The following is a 19811-nucleotide window of genomic DNA, read 5'->3' on the forward strand; positions in this document are numbered from 1 at the left end:
CTTGGATTTTGGTGACTATATTTAAATAACTATAGAGTAAACCACTAATATTTTATATATCAGAAGAGTGATGCAACCAATATGTTTGTGAAAATTTAGCCTTTTCAAGTTATGAAGACTTTGATAAATATTTGCTAACTCTAAAAGTTGGCTTAGGCAGTGATTTAAAGTAATTCCATTAAAGGTATGCCTGGAGCTCATGTGAGAGTTGGGTTTTGGGTATTTTTTTTGTTGGAGAAAGTTGGCCACAGAGTAGGTCAGTTTACATGAGATCAGTGTATATATTGGCGTATTTCAGCAGTAGCACTGTTTACATTTTGCCCCAGAACATTCTTTGTTGTCGTGCATTGTACCACCTACCAGTTGAGGCAACCAAAATGTCTTCAGTTATTGTTGTGTTTCTCATAGAGGGCAAAATTTGCCTATGGCTGAGAATCTCTGATCTAAATAAGAGATTTAGGCAATATTCTTACAACATTAAACCAAATTATTTTTGAACCTTGTACTTATTTTTATTAAATACTTCTTTTGCCATAGGAAGATGGAAGGGAAAAATGACAATTCATAGGAAATAATATTCACCCAGTGTCTCACTTCTTAGGGATTACTGCTATATACCATTTTTTATTGTATTCTCACAGATTTTTAAAGTTTGTTTTGTGTGTCTGTAGTTGACTCAGGTAGGTTTATGTGTGCACCCATGAGTAGGCCGAAAGGTGTGTATCTTGTTATATGACAGAAAGGTCATACCATATTCAGCAACATACAGCTAAGTTCTGTAGTGTTCAACTTACCCAACTCTCATGATAGAATATTGGGAATTGATATTCTAGAATTTAGTGAGTTGGAAGATTATTAATTTTTTTTAACTTTTTACCCCCTCAATATCCTAAGAAGATTAACAAAAACTATTTTCAGTGGGTGTGGATTTTGTTACAAGGACAAATCTTTTTGGAACTAGCACTGCTTTCACTTGTAGAATATAGTGACAAGCCCTTTCCCAAATTTGCTTAAGGAAAATACTGGCGTTAGATATCCAACTGGAAAGATACACTAGAGTTGTCAGTGTCATAGGACACTTTAAAAAGAGTCAGAAATCTAGAGGGTGATGAAATGTTAGTGTTTGCATTTTTTAAATATCTATTAGTGTACTTGTATCTTTTCATCACATTATGTCTTAACACTAAGTAGTAACTTGTTTGAAAAGGAAACCCATTAATAATAAATCTGTAGTCCTAGAAATTTAAATTCTCAAAATTTCTTCTAGTGCTGTTTGGTGTGAAAATAAGCACTATAACCCTCTGTAAAGGAGTCTTTAGTTACTAGTCTTTAGTCACTACCAATGATTCTCAGATTTTTTTAGTCTCAGGACGCCTTTACATTCAAAGTTAAAAATTCAAAAGAACTTTTGATTAAATGACTTTATATTTGTAGATATTTACTGTATTTTTAATTAAAATCAAAGAATTTAAAAGCATTTTATCATTGCATTAAAAATTATAACTAAGTGCTGTGCTGTTATAATTACTATAATTATTATTAATGAAATTTTAAATGAAATAACGAAAACCGTAGTAATGGTGTTTCTCATTTCCTTGTATCTCTTTAATGTCTGGCATAATTGAAGATAACTAGATTCTCATCTGCTTCTGCATTTAGTGTGTTGTGTATCCATGGCTTTGGAAAATTCTACACATTCCTAAAATATAAGGCAAATTACATCTTAGTCTTATTACAGACAGTTTTGACCTTGAGAGATCCTCCTGGGGTTCCTGGACAACACTTTTTCAGAAGTACTTCTTATATACTGTTAATGTACACACGTAATGCACCATCCACGAAGTAGCTCCAGTGGTGATTTTTAAGAAAGGAATATTTGCTTTACAGTAGAGAGCATAGACTGAATTTAGATTGTACATTTCTCTTAGGTGACTATGTTTACAGAGAACCCTGTTGTGAAATAGATTTTTTTATTATATTTGTGCTTGGACTTTACTGAAAGCATTATTAAAATACAAATAGATATAAAACTGGAACTACAATCCTTTTGTAACTTGGACTTTGCGATTATTTTTTGTTGCAGCTACTCTGAAAATTTGTAATGATCATCAGTAGGAAAAATAGGAAATATTTCTATAAGTATTAATTACTACCATCTGTTTCAAACTCATTCTAACTTTATCTGTATAATCTAAAGTAGAACTATATAAAATGGAAATACGACACCATTTGTTTCATGTTCTCTTTTGGAATAGTCATCTAAATATGCATGTGAGATTTAAAGCTGAGAATGATATAACTGTCTCATCATTCCTTCCCCTCTAATCTCTGTTGCATTGATTTTTTAAGCTTTTTTGATTATATATATGCCTGATCAGGAAGAAATCTGAGCATGTATCTCCAAATGATGCATTCATGAATTATATATACTTAAAGCCATCTACATAATGTGTATAAAGTATTTTTATAATGTGCATAGTTTTAAACATATGCAAAAATATAAATTGAAATAATTACAAGATGCAGTGAAGTTTAAAATTTTGATGTTAAATAACTGTAAAATGTCATTGATAACATGATTGAATACACATTATTATATTTTATAGTTTTGATTTAACCTTGATTTAGGTCTGAGTTTGCTTTATTTCAGAACTTGGTTTTAATGTTTCTTATAGCTGAAAAGAAACTTTTAAAACATTATATAAATCCAAATGGCAAGAAGTGTACCCACTAATGATTCTTATTTTCACTCCCATCCACCAGTTGCACAAACCTTTTTGTTTGACATATGACTGGTAAATTCCATCTTCTGCTCTCAATCTGTTGTTCTTGCACAGTTACAAGTACTTCATTTTTAAATTTTTAACCAATAAGATCAAAACCCATTGAAATGCTTCATTTGGAAGATAATACTTCAGCTGCATTTGAAGTTGGTGAAAGTGGTCAACATAGTATTTCCACTTCCATCTGTCCCTGAGTCCTGAGTTGCTCTACCTAATGCAGAGAGCAAATCTATCTTTTGGGCAAGGGGAACGTGGAAGAGAAACTGTCCTATTATTTCTGCCATTTAGAACATTGTAAACCATAAATTCCTTTAACTGGTTATTGTGTACAATAATACGTGGTCATTTCTTTAGCTCAAATGTAATTCAGAGAGAAGTTTTATTTATTTATTTATTTTTTTCAGAGAGAAGTTTTAATATTTGCTCTCAACGGGTTGTCTTGACATCTCTTTTGGGGAACTTGCTTTTGTACCCATTGATGGTTGAATCCTGCTGATGGGCCTCAGGATTTTTTATTATTATTATTATTATTATTATTATTATTATTATTCTTTTATATTATCCCTTCAAATTCACCACCAGTTGATTTTATTCCAGTCTCTGTATTCTCTCTCTTCATCTCCCATATACCCCTCCTGGATTAATCTTTATCCAGCATCTTTATACTTCAGATCATTTTCTTTGGTTCATGCTCTCTATTCTGAAATATGCTTTAATCATATCTGGTATCATTCATTTACTCATTCTTTTCTTTGAATGATCTTTTTTCCCTGCTTTACCTGTCCTAAGAGAACTATTAATTTTTCAGACTTTTCAGCCCAACCCTCAGTAAGAAAGAACTTCTACATAAGAATGCAAAAGAACATTTTCCTTCATGTAAATTTATAAGTAACCAAAGTAGTAAACTTTTAAGAAACAATGCTTACCATTACTACATGTATATCCTTTTTATTTTGTTGTGTTACATTTTTTAAAATGCTGGATCATGAGCCACTGAATTGATTTGAGACTCAGAAATAGATTAAAGCTGAAAGTCTAAACAGTACTATTTAATTGTTCTTTTTTCAACATTGTTAAACTTAAATTTGAGTTTTTGGGGGTTCTTTCCTCCCGCCCGTTTTTATGTGAACTTTTTTGCGCCATAGAGCCTTTGTACTGATTTTAATCTTTCCCTGGAATGCTCTTTCTTTAATCTTTCCCTGGAATGTTCTTCCTGGAATGCTCTAAAGCAACTATATGGCTAGTTCCCTTTTATCATTTGACTCCTAGCTCAAATGTCAGGGACACCTCAGAGGGTGTTCTGTGTTCACACAAACCGCAGTCCTTGGTCTTCACTTGATAGCACATTACCATCCTTTAGTTTCTTTATGGCATTTACGATATCTGAAATTATTTGTGTTTATGACCTGAATTCTTCGTATACCATCTGCACATACCAATCTGAATATGGGTTTCACGTGGAGAGGGAGCTTGTGTGCGAGCTTGTGTGCGTTATTTACTGCTATATCCCCAGCTCCTAAAGTAGTGTCTGGCACCTAGAGTAGGTACCCATATAGTTGGATTAATGAGTAGCATCTGGCTTACCTTTTCGTGTTATGGAAACTAAGTTTTTCTTGTACTCCTGTAAAATTGATACAGTAAATAAAACATGATTCATGGGTAGCACATAATTCTTAAGTTTTCATGTATATCTTGTCTAACACATGTAATAATAGCGTTAACCATTGGTCAAGTGCAAAGGAATCCTCAACCATTGCTCTACCTACTTTAAAGTGTTCTCTCATTTAATTCTTACATCTCTGGAGAAGGTGATGTTATCGTAATTTGAAGAAACTTGAGTCTCAAAAATCAGTAGCTTGCCTTGTGGAAGATTTCATCTTCCCCAGTGTCCCCACTCTTAACTAGTACCCTAGACTGCCTCCCCTATCCTTAGGGTGAGAATTCTTCAGTGGCAGGGAACTTGACATAGTAAGCATTCTTATCATTGTGGCTTTGGGTTCAGTAGGGTGTTTAGAGTAAAATTAACAAGGTATGTAAACATCATAATTAACTTATTGCATGTCTGTTGTCATCAATTCAGAATCTTTTTTTGTTTTGTTTTGTTTTATTTTTTTGATCAGCATTTTCTTTCTTTCCATATAGTTTGTGGAGAAGTTTCTGTTGGAGAGGAAGAAGGTGAAGGTGAAACTGGTTGGATTGAAGGAGCTGCAATCCTCTTGTCAGTAGTGTGTGTGGTATTAGTAACAGCTTTCAATGACTGGAGTAAGGAAAAACAGTTTAGAGGTTTGCAGAGTCGAATTGAACAAGAACAGAAGTTCACAGTCATCAGGGGTGGTCAGGTCATTCAGATACCTGTAGCTGACATTACTGTTGGAGATATTGCTCAGGTGAAATATGGTAAGTAATAAACGACCAATACTTCTTCCACTACAGGTAAAGTTACTGTAATCTTGTTTATAATTTAGCATACCATTGCTTTTTGTTTTAGGTGATCTTCTTCCAGCCGATGGTATATTGATTCAGGGCAATGATCTTAAAATTGATGAAAGCTCATTGACTGGTGAATCTGATCATGTTAAGAAGTCTTTAGATAAGGATCCCTTACTTCTATCAGGTATGAATTTCTTTGAACTTTTTTGTCTTCCACAACTATATGCCATTTGTCATTGAACACAGTTTCCCTAAGAGTCAACGATGTGAAAGATTCTGTATTTTATTTTATTTTATTTTTTTAAGATTTTATTTATTTATTCATGAGACACAGAGAGAGAGAGGCAGAGGCAGAGGGAGAAGCAAGCTCTGTGTAGGGAGCCTGACGTGGGACTCGATCCCGGGTCTCCAGGATCACACCCTGGGCCAAAGGTGGCACTAAACCACTGAGCCACCTGGGCTACCCCAATTCTGTATTTTATATTAGCTTCCACCCTTATATTCCTTAGGGACTTTTTTTTTTTTTTTTGGTAAGTTTGCAGAGATATTAGAGATTTTTGAATCCAGAGCCATATTTTACAAATGAGGAGCTTGAGTCCAAATAAAAAAAAAAAAAAAAAGCAAGCGATTTTGAGAGTCATTGTTCATGTTAGTGTAATGATAAAACTAAAACATAAGCCCGATGATTTCTACTTTTCCCTTTTTCTATCTTACATTTATTCTTACGGCCTATTGATGTATAAAATTAAAGAATGATTAATTTGTTTTTAAAGCAAATAATGAATTCTTGATGGTAAACTACAAAGGACTTGTTTTTTTTTTTTAAGAACTGATAAAATCCTTAAAATTTATCAAAGATTACATGACTAATCAACAGTAGACGTAGCAGTAACACCACGTCTACTAGGGAGGATTTAATTTGCACATAGGTAAGAGATGTCCTGAGGATAAAGAGTACGATTTGTACAGATGAGGGTACAGTTTGAAATGGGCAGTTGGGTGTCTACCTGGGAGACTCTTCTAGCAGTAACTGGTAGCTTGACCTGAGGTTATTTGGAAATGAAAGGGAAGGAATGATGGAATGATGGGAAAACTGGCCTTTAAAAATGCTGAATGAGAGGAAACCAGAGTATCACAACTTGACTCCAAAAGCATGTCAGTTCTTTCACATTTGATTTCCAGGTTTTTACTCTTACTTTTTTAGTATTCCTTATAGAATTTACAAAATTGTCTGTAAGACAGTTGTTTACATATATGTTTGTTAGACTGAATTATACCAGAGCAACCAGAGTGCTGCCTATTTGTCTTCTATTACCATTTTCAGATGTTAACGGAATGCCAGCATTTTATAGATTGTAAGGAGATGTTTGCTGATTTAACTATGTAATAACTTGGCACCTGCAATTTTTCATTCTTCTCTGTGAACTTTATATTTTATTAATTTTTTAAAAGATTTTATTTATTTATTCATGAGAGATACACAAAGAGAGGCAGAGACACACACAGGCAGAGGGAGAAGCAGGCTCCATGCAGGGAGCCCGATGTGGGACTTGATCCCGGGACTCCAAGATCACGCCCTGGGCCAAAGGCAGGAGTTAAAACCGCTGAGCCACCCAGGGACCCCTTGAACTTTATATTTTAACTGATTGAACATGGTTTTACGGAAACCAAGTCCAACCTGTGACAAGTCAGTTAAGTGAGAGTCACAACTTCGGGCTTATACTTAGGTTTAAACTATTACCCTTTTTTAAAATTTGCAAATATGTGCCTAAAAAGCTTATTATAAAATATCCTACTACTAAAAATCAGAGTAATTACATATGTATGCATTTATAAACACTGTTATTAAAGGGTAGAGGTCTCAGTTATAATAGAGGCCTATCCAGAAACATCTTAGGATTTGTATACCTTCAAAATCCTACACTACCAAGAACATCCTGTTTGTTTTTTTCTTTACGTAGCTGTACTTGTAATTCATTCCAAATACGTATATCTTGCATATATAAGTACAACTTCTACTTATTTTGCTTGCTCTGTGCCATACTTCTGAGAAATTGTATTTGTTAACTGGTAAAGTCTACATATATAGTCTTTCCAAGGAAGGGAAAGCAATTTGATCATACCTTAACCACCATAGACTGCCTGAGCCACAGAATTTGGCAAACTGAGGTGGTACTCTTGTGACTTTTTGCCATATGCACTGCATGGACCTTTATGTACATCGAGTTTACTACAAAGTGTTTAGCTCTTCAGATTGATGTCCTTTAACTGAACTTTGGTCCTTTTTTATTTTAACAGCTTGCTAGTAAGCTTTATGTAGACTCAGGTCCCGAACACACCAAGTGTACCACAAGAACGCTGTAAATTTTCCATGGTTAAGAAAAGACTGAAATAACTTTGCAGAGTCCCTTATCGTAATGTGGGTGGGAAAGTTTTTCTGCATTTATTTCCCTATTCCAAAAATGTACTAAAAAACATAAAATGCATTTATTTTTAAATTTATTCTCATGATGCCATCTCTCACTGCTGTTCTTGGCTTTTTAAATTTAGATTTTTAAAAGCAGTTATTCAGTTAGCAGTGGGGATATGACCAGAACAAAAACTGTTTACTTTGCCTGAGCACATTAACCACCAGCCTCTGGTTACCTGTGGTAAGGAGAAATAGAACATAAAAAAATAGAGATCTTCTAAAAGCCAGAATTGTTAAAAGAAAGAAATTGCCTTTTAAATGTAGAAGTTGCTCAGTAAAAACTGTCCTGAATTTCGTTTGTTTTCTTTGCCTTTTCACTGACAAGCTGGTAATTAGGATATATTCAGAATATAGATTTTAAAAGGCAGGAAAATCAGGGGCACCTGGGTGGTTCAGTCGGTTGAACATCCGATTCTTGATCTCAACTCAGGTCTGAGCTCAAGCTTCACATTGGGGTCCACGCTGGGGCTGGGGCTGGGGCTGGGGCTGGGGCTGGGGCCTACTTAACAATAAAACAAAGAATAAAAGCAAGAAAGTCAGAGGCCTAAAAAAATTCACATTGGATAAGTTCCCCAATAATTAATATATTTACATTTTTAACTACTGGAATAAGTACATATGCTTTATGATTTTATTTAGCAAATAACCTTTGTGCATTAATTGACTTGGTATATAAGATAGTGCCCCCATATGGTTGTAAACCCGGAGATCAAATACGATAACTGTAAAGAAGACTATATTGAGAGTTTAGAAAAAAGAATTGCTTTTGAAAGCTACTTAAAATTCACAAAAATATTACAATAGAGAGATTGGGAAGCCTTTTAATTAGTGAGGAAAGGTGTAGAGATGTGGATGTACACGTTAGAGAACTCAAAGCAAACTCCCTGGTATTGTATGATAAGAATATGCCCTTTACCCCCTGACTGAGCTGGATTGAAACTTTGTCTTGACCTGTAATTGTTGTATAACCTTGGGCAAATTTCTAGAAAATAAGAAAAATAATGCTTACCAACTTGCAGGATTGTTGTAAGGAACAGTTAAAATACAATCAGTGTTCCCATTTCTGTTCCAAAGCTTTTTGTAATGGAATATTATGTTAGAGTAGTGGATAAAAAGTTTGAGAGGTTAGCTGATCTCAGGGAGAAGACTTTGGACTTAATCCAGTAGGCAGTTTAGAATCCGACAGTTTTGAGCCATGAGACACTTCTGAGAAAATTCATATTTTAGGAAGATTAAAACTGATGTCAGGCAAACTGGAAAGACAGACTAGCTAGGAGGCTGTTGCAGTAATCTAGGCCGACTTTAATGAAAGCTGGTTTAGGTACAGATTTGGGCTTTGGTGTGGTAAATGGGGCATTTGTTGCTACAGAATCCTTTTGCTTATAAGCATATTTCTTTTTTAAGCAATGTGTTTCTCAGAAATGTCAGTAATGGTGAAGGTAATTTTATAATTAAAATTAATATGATTTAAAAAAAAATAAAATAAAATAAAATTAATATGTATTCGTTGAACTCCCACAAATTTCAGACAGTGTGCAAAGGCACTTTACATTTGTAGGTTTATTTGAACCTCATTATTTTTATAAATGGCAGGTACTATTATCCTCATTTTATGGGTGAGCAGTTGAGATGTTAGAATTTGCCCAGCATCCCATGATACATGAGTGGTGCAGGGAGCTTTGAATTCAGATGAGATGGATTACAGAGTTAAAACCTTAAGCATAAGAATTTGGGTTTTACTTAATGTTTTACTGAGTTTATCTTATTAAATACTGGATATCAAAGACAATTCAAGTAAAGTTTGAAATTTGAGGGTAGGAGGAAAAAAGCCATAGCAATTAAAAAAATTTTTTCTGTTGCTGTAGGTACTCATGTAATGGAAGGCTCTGGAAGAATGGTCGTTACTGCTGTAGGTGTTAATTCTCAAACTGGAATTATCTTTACCTTACTTGGAGCTGGAGGTGAAGAGGAAGAAAAGAAGGATGAAAAGAAAAAGGAAAAGAAAAGTAAGATTGGCAGTTTTCTCTAAGAATTGGTATTTGGAAATATGGCAGCTGGTCATAAGAAAGGACACAGAAAAATGTACTTCTTTTATGAGGTTCTGATAGGAAATGAACTACAAAAAGTTACTCGATATAGTACTTTCAAGTGGTAGAATTAATGGAGTCCCTTCCATTTCCCAGTTTCCCCTGTAGACTCTAGTCCATAAAGGGCCTTTAGTGAACACATTAATCTCCTTTACCATAGCCATACAAGTTCATCATCTTGAACACTTTCATTGGCTTTATTTATTCTGTTTATTCTTTAGTTTTAGCATCTTTCTATTATTTTACGAGCAACATGTAAACTCTCACTTCCTATTTGCTTATCTTTTTTGCTTCTTAATTCATAGCTTTGTCAACCATATCACATTTTGGTCTCATTGAGTTTTTCATCTATTTCAAGTTTTCTACTATTCACATTTCCCACTCTATACTTAAATAGGTGAAAACGTTACTCTGACTCCTATTATGTTTCTTGCATTTAGCCCAAAATATTTGATATCAAAGTTTTAGAAATTTGATATTGTCCCATTGTATCTGCTATCCCTACAAGTGTTCTATCCTCAGCAAAAATTTATAACCATAGTTTATCCACAAGGATCATACAAGAAAGTTGGGTGACCGCTCAAAATTACTTTGCTGGAAGCATGTTACTTTTTTTTTCTTTCTTTCTTTCTTTTCTTTTCTTTTCTTTTTTTTTTTTTTTTTTTAAGATTTTATTTATTTATTAGAGAGAGAGAGAGAGCAGAGGGAGAGGGAAAAGGAAGTTCCTTACTGAGCAGGGAGCCAGATGCAGGACAGGATTCCAGGATCTCAGGATCATGACCTGAGCCAAAGGCAGATGCTTCACTGACTGAGCCACCCAGGTGTTTCAAGCGTGTTACTTTTTTTAAAAAGCTCTCCCCACCCTGTTTCTAAGTTACTTTTTTAAAAAAGCTCTCCCCACCCTGTTTCTAAGTTTCATACACCCCTTTCTCCCACTCAGGATTGCTCCTCCACAGTTCTTTCTCTTTAGGCTGACAGCAGTTTACTGTGGTTTAACCACTTGGATTTATTTAATTTTACTTAGGATAGTAAGCCCTTATTTCCTTCTTGAACATAAGTATTTTGAGATCTTCTAAAACAAAAACCTTGCTAAAATTTTGGTTTGCTGTAACTACAGCCATGCTTTTAATATTTGGATGCTTTGTTCTTTGGGTTTTGTCTTCAGTTGCAGGATTTTTCATTCAAACAAAAACATACTTGAAAGGTTCTGACTGGAAGAGAAGGTAGCAAGACCCCCATTCTAAGTTCTCCTGCCCCAGTCCTCACAATAGCCCTCCCTGTGCTTCCTTAGGTTTCTTAAAGTGGAGTGGAAGGCAATTTGAAAACCAGTAATAATGACCATTTACTGAATGCTATGTGCATTATCTCCTTAATCCTTAAAAATCATACAACGACGTAAAGATGAGTAACCTGCAGGTTACAGAACTTATGTACTTGCTCCAGGTCACAAAGCTAGTAAATGACAGATCAGACCTGCTTGTCTGACTCAAGAGTCTGTGCTCTTAACCATACACTGTGCTGTATCCTGACTTATAGGAGTCGAAGGTCAATGGACCCTGTTTAAAAAGGAAGGGGAGTTTGCAGCTTTCTTGTTGACCCCCACAATATCTTATCTAACAAGCATGGTTTGGGGTTTGTTTGTTTTTTCCTGAGATCTTAAACTTCTGTTTTCATTAATCCAGTAAAAAATGTTCCCAGGAATGAACATCTAAGTCGCATCCTCTCATTTTTGATTGTCGGGACTGTGTTTCTGTTTGGTGTGTTGTTTTTCTTCATAGAATGGGCCATGTTTCCATCTGTGGATTTCAGTCCTTCTCTCATTCCCTTAACTGCTTTGGCCGTTACTCAGAAGCAGTTCAGGGTAATCTTTCTTGTTTCCTGCCTAGTCTAGAATGTAGCTGTCTGGTCCCTCTCTGAACTCAGAGCTTGCTGAAAGTAGCTAGATTCTCTCTTACTATCTCCTCGTCTATCTTGAGCATCTGTTCCTTCTTGACTCTGTTCCACATTTCCCAGTTTGAAGATGGTTCTTCTAGATAGAGAAATTGGAAGAAAAATTGGCTGAAGGCCTCCTCTTTGTTATTTTCAGTAATATACTGTCTTCTCCAAACCATAGACTTATTCCTTCCTTGATTACTTTATTGCTTCAGGTGTTCCCATCTTTGTTTTCTCCAAATTTAAAGTAATTTGGGGAATACCTTAACTGGTAGTCTTATTGGCCTATTCTTTACCCTCATAACTCGAATTTTACTTACTTATGCCTCCTATCTACATAGTTTGGGCTCTCGTTCTCCTCACAGCCTTCTCATGTGCCTCTTGTCTTTATGACATTTCTCCTTCCTTCCCTATTCCTGCCCTTTTCTTCTTTTCTTAGAATTGCATGTGTATTTAGTTTGAGACCCTCTTATACCATATTTGGGTTCATTGCAGCATCTAAAAGAGTAAAGTTTTATGGAGAAATCAAACAAGTACAGATGCCCCAAATCATTTTGGAGTATTTCCCCTGGTTAAGACCTAGGAGTGATTGACGCAGGCAGGTCATTACAAGCCAAATGCTTTCTAATCTATAAGAGCGCACACCATTGTGTAACAGTTCTGTTATAGAAATGTGAACTACCTCTGCATAATTTAGCATGACTGTCTTCATTTCTTTTGGAAAGCTTTAATTCCCATTTTGTTCCTACAGATAAGAAACAAGATGGAGCTATTGAGAATCGCAATAAAGGTAAGTTCACAAGGCTAAAAGTACAGTTAGCTTGTTTTCATTGTATCCAAAAGTATATCTACTATGTACTGTATTCATCCAAAAGTAGGATACAGGTACCAGGGGAAGTAAACAGTTGATGTTAACTTGAGTTAACCTCTCTTCCTGCCACTGCCTTACTCAGGGCTGCCTTTACAATGGCAGTAAGATTTTAACTGTGATTTGTGGTATTATGCTAAGAAAAATCCAGATGTAGGTAACTTTCAATTTAAACACTTCAGGTTTTTTAATATTGATTACTGTAGTATTGCTAAGAAAAATGTGTAAGAAACAAAATATACAACTTAGATTTTTTTTTTTTTTTTGCATTTGTTTAGGTCAGTAAACATGTACATTTTTCTATTTATATGGTTTACACATAATGTTCTACATTATGGTCACATGTGGAAGGGATTTATAGTGTTTGGGGTAAATCTCATCAAACACAACAGCGGGGAAGAGAAATGATTTGGTATTTAGTTCTTAGTTTAAGGATCCCATGTTTCTTCCTCTTCCTCATCCCTATTACCTGACACAACATTCTCAAATCTGGTATGAAGATTCACAGCCTAGTAGTGTCACTCTTGTCTTATTTTCTCTGGCTAGACATATACCTATGCACACACAAAGTTGAATGTTTAAATCTTTTCTAGCTTCTGTAAGAAACTGATTGGTTTCAGAAATAATTTCAAAATGCTAATAGTTTTGTGTGCCTTTAAAAATGTAGTGAGGTTTTATTTGCTCTTAAATCTAGCAAAAGCCCAGGATGGTGCAGCCATGGAAATGCAGCCTTTGAAGAGTGAAGAAGGTGGAGATGGTGATGAAAAAGACAAAAAGAAAGCAAATTTGCCAAAAAAGGAAAAATCTGTCTTACAAGGGAAACTTACAAAGCTGGCTGTTCAGATTGGCAAAGCAGGTATGATGTACAGAAGAAAATAAGGGGTTTTGCTTTTAAAATATGCTAATCTGCTTGAAAATGATCTTTTGACCCACTTAAGGCTGCAAATTGTTGCTCTCTGGGTGGAGAGGGAGTTAAAAATATTTTCAGTTTTATCCATTATATACCAGGTCTTTGAGTTATTACAAATCCTGATAATATCACTGTAGCTTAGGGATTCTTATCCCCCATTTTATGTGGCAGGAACTCGTAATAAGTGGTCAGGTTAGGATGAAGACTGCCCAGTTCACAAGCCCATACTCTTATCTGTGAATTTCTCAGGATAACTGAGAGCAGTAGACAGAATGCTAATAGTGTAGTTTCTCAGAACAGATTACTCAACTGTGTTTTATTTTTTCGAAAGATTGATTGGAGAGAAAGAGAGTACATGTGTATGAGTGAGGGGGAGGGACAGAAGGAGAGGAAGGGGCAGAGAATCCTTAAGCAGACTCCCTACTGAGCACAGAGCCTAATAAAGAGCTCAGTCTCAGGACCCTGAGATCATGACTTGAGCCAAAGTCCAGAGCCAAGCACTTGATCAACTAAGCTACCCAGGTACCCCATGACTATATTTTAATAAGAAATTTCACCACACATTTTGCTCATCTTTTTACTGACGATGAAAAAATTTTTTTTCTTAAAATTACTTAAATTGAATGGATTAGTTAGAACACCATCCTGGTGAGACCAGTTTCCAAATTGCTGTCCTCACTACAAAACACCTGTTAATACAACCACTTTTTATGGGGGGCAAAGAGCAGAAGCAGAGCTCTTAGCTAAAAACAGAGCATGCCCTCTAGTATCATCAATGTGAAAGAACAAGTGGAGGAATCAGCATCTTTTATTAAAATCACTTAAATTAGATACTTCTGTTTCTTAGGAGTATATTGAAAAAGTGAGGCTTTTGTTTCTGTTCTTAATTAAGTTTATCCAATAGCAAATATTTTCTTTTTGTAATATATAGCCAAATGGTAATCCTGCCTCAGTGTTGGGGAAAAGGGTGGATTGTTTGGGGGAATGGGGGAAAATGGTTGGATTATTAGGTGCAGATATGTAGATTTGTCTTATTTTTTAGTAAACATTTGTAAAAGGCTAAATAGTCCACAAAATAGGTAAATGGCTTATAAAACATGAAGCACTAAGGATAGATGAAAAAATAACAATTGAGAATTTATTTTATTAATAAAAAAACATAGGATTGAGTATTTAATTCCAAGTCTCCCCATTGATAAGATTTTTACCAGCTTCTATTTTCAACATTAAGCAGTTGCCAGCATATAAAGTACCCACTTACTCTAAGCTTTTGGTATTTCCTTGTCGTTGCCTATTATTTTGTCTTAGCTTTAGTAGAAGGCTGAAGATACAGTTAAGTCTAGGAATCACACTTTCTACCAGCGCTCCTGGGGACAAGGGCTATACTTGGAAGCAGAAATTTAAATCTGACAATGCCAAATGATGAGTTAGGTGCCAAAAAAAAAAAAAGTTAACAGTTTCTCAGAGAAATTTAAGTAAGTATCATCAAACCAGTGGTAATTTCTTCCAGTGGCTAATATGTACCTGACAATGAATAGTGTCTGACTACTGAAATAATGGCATCTTTCTTCTTCTTCTTCTTTTTTTTAATATACTGAAAGGTTTGTTGATGTCTGCCATCACAGTTATCATTCTAGTATTATATTTTGTAATTGATACATTCTGGGTTCAGAAGAGACCATGGCTTGCTGAGTGCACACCAATTTACATACAATATTTTGTGAAGTTCTTCATTATTGGAGTTACAGTCCTAGTGGTTGCGGTACCAGAAGGTCTTCCCCTTGCGGTCACTATCTCGCTGGCGTATTCAGTCAAGGTAAGCAGGAAAGGGTTAAGTGGATTTACTAAGTTTAAAACTTTCCTTGGTGGAGAAAATTCACATCTCTGGTTACTCTTTTCTTTCTGGTTCTGAAAGTAGAAGTTTTCCATAAATTTATAATTCCTTTTATAAATGCTATCACGGGTCTCCTCATCCTCGCTGCTCCCCGCCCCTGCCCCCAAGTTGAAAGTCTATATACATCAAGAGTGTGCACTTCCTCACAGGGCATTCTTGACACAAAACCAAGCACAACACTGTGAGGCAAAGTTCTAGTTTAATTTTCACTGTATGGTAGTTCCATTGCAAGTCACATCACCTCCTTATCCCCCATCTCTATAATTAAAGTAAGAATGCTTGTCATTGACCTGTGGGAAAACAGTGAAGAGGCTTCTTTCCAGTCCAAAGTTCCTCCTTGTTTCTGCTTTCCTGTCCTCATCATAACACAGCTGAGCTTCCACACAGTAGACAGACTCCTGTTCCTAAAATATAATTCAGCTATATTCTTTCCTAAGCATAAAACACTTAGAAAAAATTCTACCCAGGGTGGCCCTCCTGACCTCTCAGGCTTCATCTTAGTACCTGTCTCTCTCTGGTCACCCTCTTCAGCCCCACTGTCATGTGTCACAGAATCTGGGGCCTACTTGTTCCTTCCTGTGAATTACCTGCTCTTTATTCAAGTCTCTTCCAGTGTTACCCGTGGTAGCTCAGCTCTTGTTTTCCAAGTAGAATGCTAAAAATGAGCTTTGACTTCTTTGCTCACTACTGTTTACCTGAAGTTGGTTGATGACTAATACTTTAATTAATTTTATATCTTATATGAAAAAGGTGAATTGGATCTTTAAAAAGGTTTAGCTAGGGCAATTTTGATCTCTCAAAATGGCTTAGCAGATAAAATTATACTTAATGGGGAAGAAGAATGCTACTCTTGTTAATTTTCTGATGTTAAATTTGCTATTCTTAAGTAGTATTGCTGTGGTGATGAGAAATATTAATAGTCATAGTTTCTGCTTTAGCGCTCTGATCCTCAGTATTCCAACACATTTTTATAATAAACCTATCATGATATGAATATTTTTTGCTTACTGTTTGAGTTTATTTTCTTTAGGCATATAATATCTTTCACTTTCAAATGGTAAATGTTTTAGTGTGATGAAATATAGTGTAATCACCTATTTGTCTTTTTTTGATGTTTTGAAATAATTAGAAATAATTGGGGTAGACAAGTTTTAGATACTGTTCATTTTATCAGTTCTGTCAGTTCATTTTGAGTAGTCATCAATAACATTAATTTTTCAGTGGATCAAAAAGATATAGGCAGATTTAATTTATATTTCTTTAATAGAAAATGAATAAAGAGCATTTTAACTACTGTTCTTTAAGTTTTTATTAAATGTTTAGCCCATATGTTGTTAATTACTGTTCTTTTTCTGCATCCTTTATTAGTACTGTGCAAAATTGAGCACCTTTTTTTCACTGTAGGACTTCATTCTTTTAATCTTGAACATTCATGCAAATCACAAGTAATTTGGGAGGTACACCTTTCTTCCCTATATTTATTTCTTCAAGGAACCAATTTTGCAGTATCCTACATATTAGTAGTCACAGAACATACTTTGTAAAATAGCTCTATGTAGTTTTTAACCCATTCTACATTTTTGAAAATGAATTATCAAGCATTTTCATTTAAATGCCTTTTGGGGCTACTGTGAAAACTCTTGGTTTTTTAGAAACTATTTTGTTCTTGTAAATAAGAGGAAAAGATTATCATAAGGATGAGAATACCAGGTATACTGGCATATGGAAAAGATAAAAATGACCCACTCTGGTTTTGATATGTTATCTCAGTCTGTTAGAGCAAAAAAAAAAAATCAGGCAGCCGTATGCCCACAAATCTGTATTTTAACTGATAAAAGCTACTTTTTCCATGGTGATTTGTTTTCCACTTTATAAGGAGACTTAATCCTTAAATGTCATATGCTTTTACAATGCTTCAAGTACCTCTGTACTTGGAGGACAGATTGTCATTGCTCTTATATAATGTGAAGACACTTCACAGAGGCTGTGGGAGGCTTAGAGTCAACATGATTTGCATATGAGTGCAGGTGTCTGTATTCACTTACTAGATTATGTTAGGCACTGGTTAAAAAAAAAAAAATTTGAGACTACAGAAAGGCAGTATGTTCTTTAGCTTATTTAAGTAGGTCAAATATAGTAAAATTCTTCCAGTATTAAATTGGTGCTTTATACTGTATACCTGTATATAGCTGGGAGTTTTAGTTCTTAATTTAAAGCACTTTACAATTTTATGTAATGAGGTGATTGGTTTTATATATTGCTTAACTAGTGGGTTTTTTTTGTTGTTGTTGTTGTGTGTATGTGTGTGATTTTTTTTTTTTTTTTTTTTTTTGTCGCCATAGAAAATGATGAAAGATAATAACTTAGTAAGGCATCTGGACGCTTGTGAAACCATGGGAAATGCTACAGCTATTTGTTCAGATAAAACAGGGACATTGACAATGAACAGAATGACTGTTGTTCAAGCTTACATAAATGAAAAACACTATAAAAAGATTCCTGAACCAGAAGCTATTCCACCAAATATTTTGTCCTATCTTGTAACAGGAATTTCTGTGAATTGTGCTTATACATCAAAAATATTGGTAAGGTTTCTTTAATAATTTACATATGAAAATTAGTTTTAAAATGTGTAATAATAGATTATATGTAGCTCTTCAGACCTACCCATATTATATATAAATTGGAGAGCTGAATGTGTTAAGGTTTTAAAAGTCATATAGTTATACCATTTATGTTACGAGTAAAACCTGTTGATCAGCTTAAACTTGGTTTACTTGTGTTTTCCTCCTCCTTTATTGTGAATTTCCCCTGTTCAGAAACACTCAAGCCTTATAACTAGAACAAGTTCTTAATTTTAAATTCTTAGCTTATTTTGTGAAAGACCAGACTATCTTACTATATAGAAAGTAAACTCAATTTTCTCAAGAAAATTTTGAAGCCAGACTTTAACTTAAATGAATATGTTTTTATATATGCTTGCTGTATTCTCTGTTTGGTTTCTTAGTAGATCTTACCAATGGGCTCATCTTTAGACCTTTTGAAACTAACTCAATAAAGTAATTTTAGACTTTGTGCTGCCTTAGAATAAAATATTTTTAACTTTGCAAGTTAAAAGTCTTATTTGCAACATAAAGTATGGAATTGCTGGAGTTTGGTATGTGTTCTAGTGATTTATGGATGAAGACCATGAACAGAATTAATACAAGTTGTCTAGCAAAAATATGCATGAATTAGATTATTAGATTGAAAAGTTACCAGATCCTGGTTCTAGATCTAGCTTTGCCTTTTACTAGCTGAAAGCCTGAGCTTTACTGTCTTCAATTGTTAAGTAAAGATGATCACATCTGGCCTTATAACTGTAGTGATAATTCAATTACTTGTGAAGATTCTATGAAGGAAATAAAGCTTTTATATATATTTAAGGCAACAGTGCTTTATTTTAATGCATATTCTTTTAAGTTTAAAAACTTGTATAGTAGACTTAACTTTGAATTACTCAACATAAATGTTCAATGAAAACAGGAAGAGAAAAAGGAAAAGAATTAAAATTTATTAAATCTCTCTATGTGTTAGGAGCCAGCTTTAAACTTTACATGCCTTTATCTCACATAATTCTTGGGTCATAAGTGCACCTGTTTTCCAGATGCTGAAGCCAAGGACCACAGCAGTGGGGTAAAATTCACGTAGCTAGTAACTGGCATGGCTGAGATTGGAATCCATGTCATTCTCGCCCCAGAGATCCTTCCTACTGTACCTTTTTGTGTCCCTCTTTGAAATGCTGATATTACTAGAAATTTCCTATATAGTTTTGTTTTAGAATGTCGCATTCTATTTTACATTATAAATTAAACTGTCATAGAGAAACAAGATGATACTAGCTTCTAAACCTTTTTCTCTTATAGCCACCAGAGAAAGAGGGTGGATTACCTCGTCATGTTGGTAATAAAACTGAATGTGCCTTGTTGGGACTTCTTTTGGATTTAAAACGAGATTATCAGGATGTTAGAAATGAAATACCAGAAGAAGCACTGTACAAAGTCTACACCTTCAATTCTGTTAGGAAGTCCATGAGTACTGTCCTGAAAAATTCAGATGGAAGTTATCGAATATTCAGCAAGGGTGCATCTGAGATAATTCTGAAAAAGTAAGAGTAAAATGCTTAGATGAATAAATTGCTCATAGTTGCTTTATGGAATACCTACTATGTTATTACTGTTGCTATTTCCTTTTTTGTGCACATCAGGCATTTGATAGGACTTCAGAGCTTTTCAGTATTTTTTAATGCTGTCTAGATACTTGCCCATGCTACTCTGCCATTTTGGTACTTAGGTTCCTTTTATCTCATAGTATTTTGCTGTAGGGAAAATATGCCCATTACATTCAGTTGGGTAGAATGAAGTAAGCCTTGATCTTTGTTTTGAGACATGTGGATTC

General features: G+C 34.7%; 1 protein-coding gene across 7 annotated transcripts in view; it reads left to right on the forward strand.

Annotated features, from left to right (window-relative positions):
- ATP2B1 (ATPase plasma membrane Ca2+ transporting 1) overlaps nucleotides 1–19811 on the forward strand; it is a 128493-nt gene that overhangs the window by 77902 nt on the left and 30780 nt on the right. For all 7 annotated transcript variants that reach the window (XR_005985183.1, XR_005985184.1, XM_041738069.1 and 4 more), the window contains exons 4-11: nucleotides 4926–5180; nucleotides 5272–5397; nucleotides 9549–9689; nucleotides 12454–12492; nucleotides 13265–13426; nucleotides 15082–15296; nucleotides 17717–17959; nucleotides 19280–19521. Coding sequence is in view for 5 of the 7 variants with exons in the window: in XM_041738069.1 (XP_041594003.1) it covers nucleotides 4926–5180; nucleotides 5272–5397; nucleotides 9549–9689; nucleotides 12454–12492; nucleotides 13265–13426; nucleotides 15082–15296; nucleotides 17717–17959; nucleotides 19280–19521 (1423 nt within the window). In the remaining 2 variants the exon portion in view is untranslated. The remainder of the gene's footprint in view (nucleotides 1–4925; nucleotides 5181–5271; nucleotides 5398–9548; nucleotides 9690–12453; nucleotides 12493–13264; nucleotides 13427–15081; nucleotides 15297–17716; nucleotides 17960–19279; nucleotides 19522–19811) is intronic.

The sequence above is a fragment of the Vulpes lagopus genome, chromosome 23 (assembly GCF_018345385.1).
Source record: "Vulpes lagopus strain Blue_001 chromosome 23, ASM1834538v1, whole genome shotgun sequence".
NCBI lineage: Eukaryota > Metazoa > Chordata > Mammalia > Carnivora > Canidae > Vulpes > Vulpes lagopus.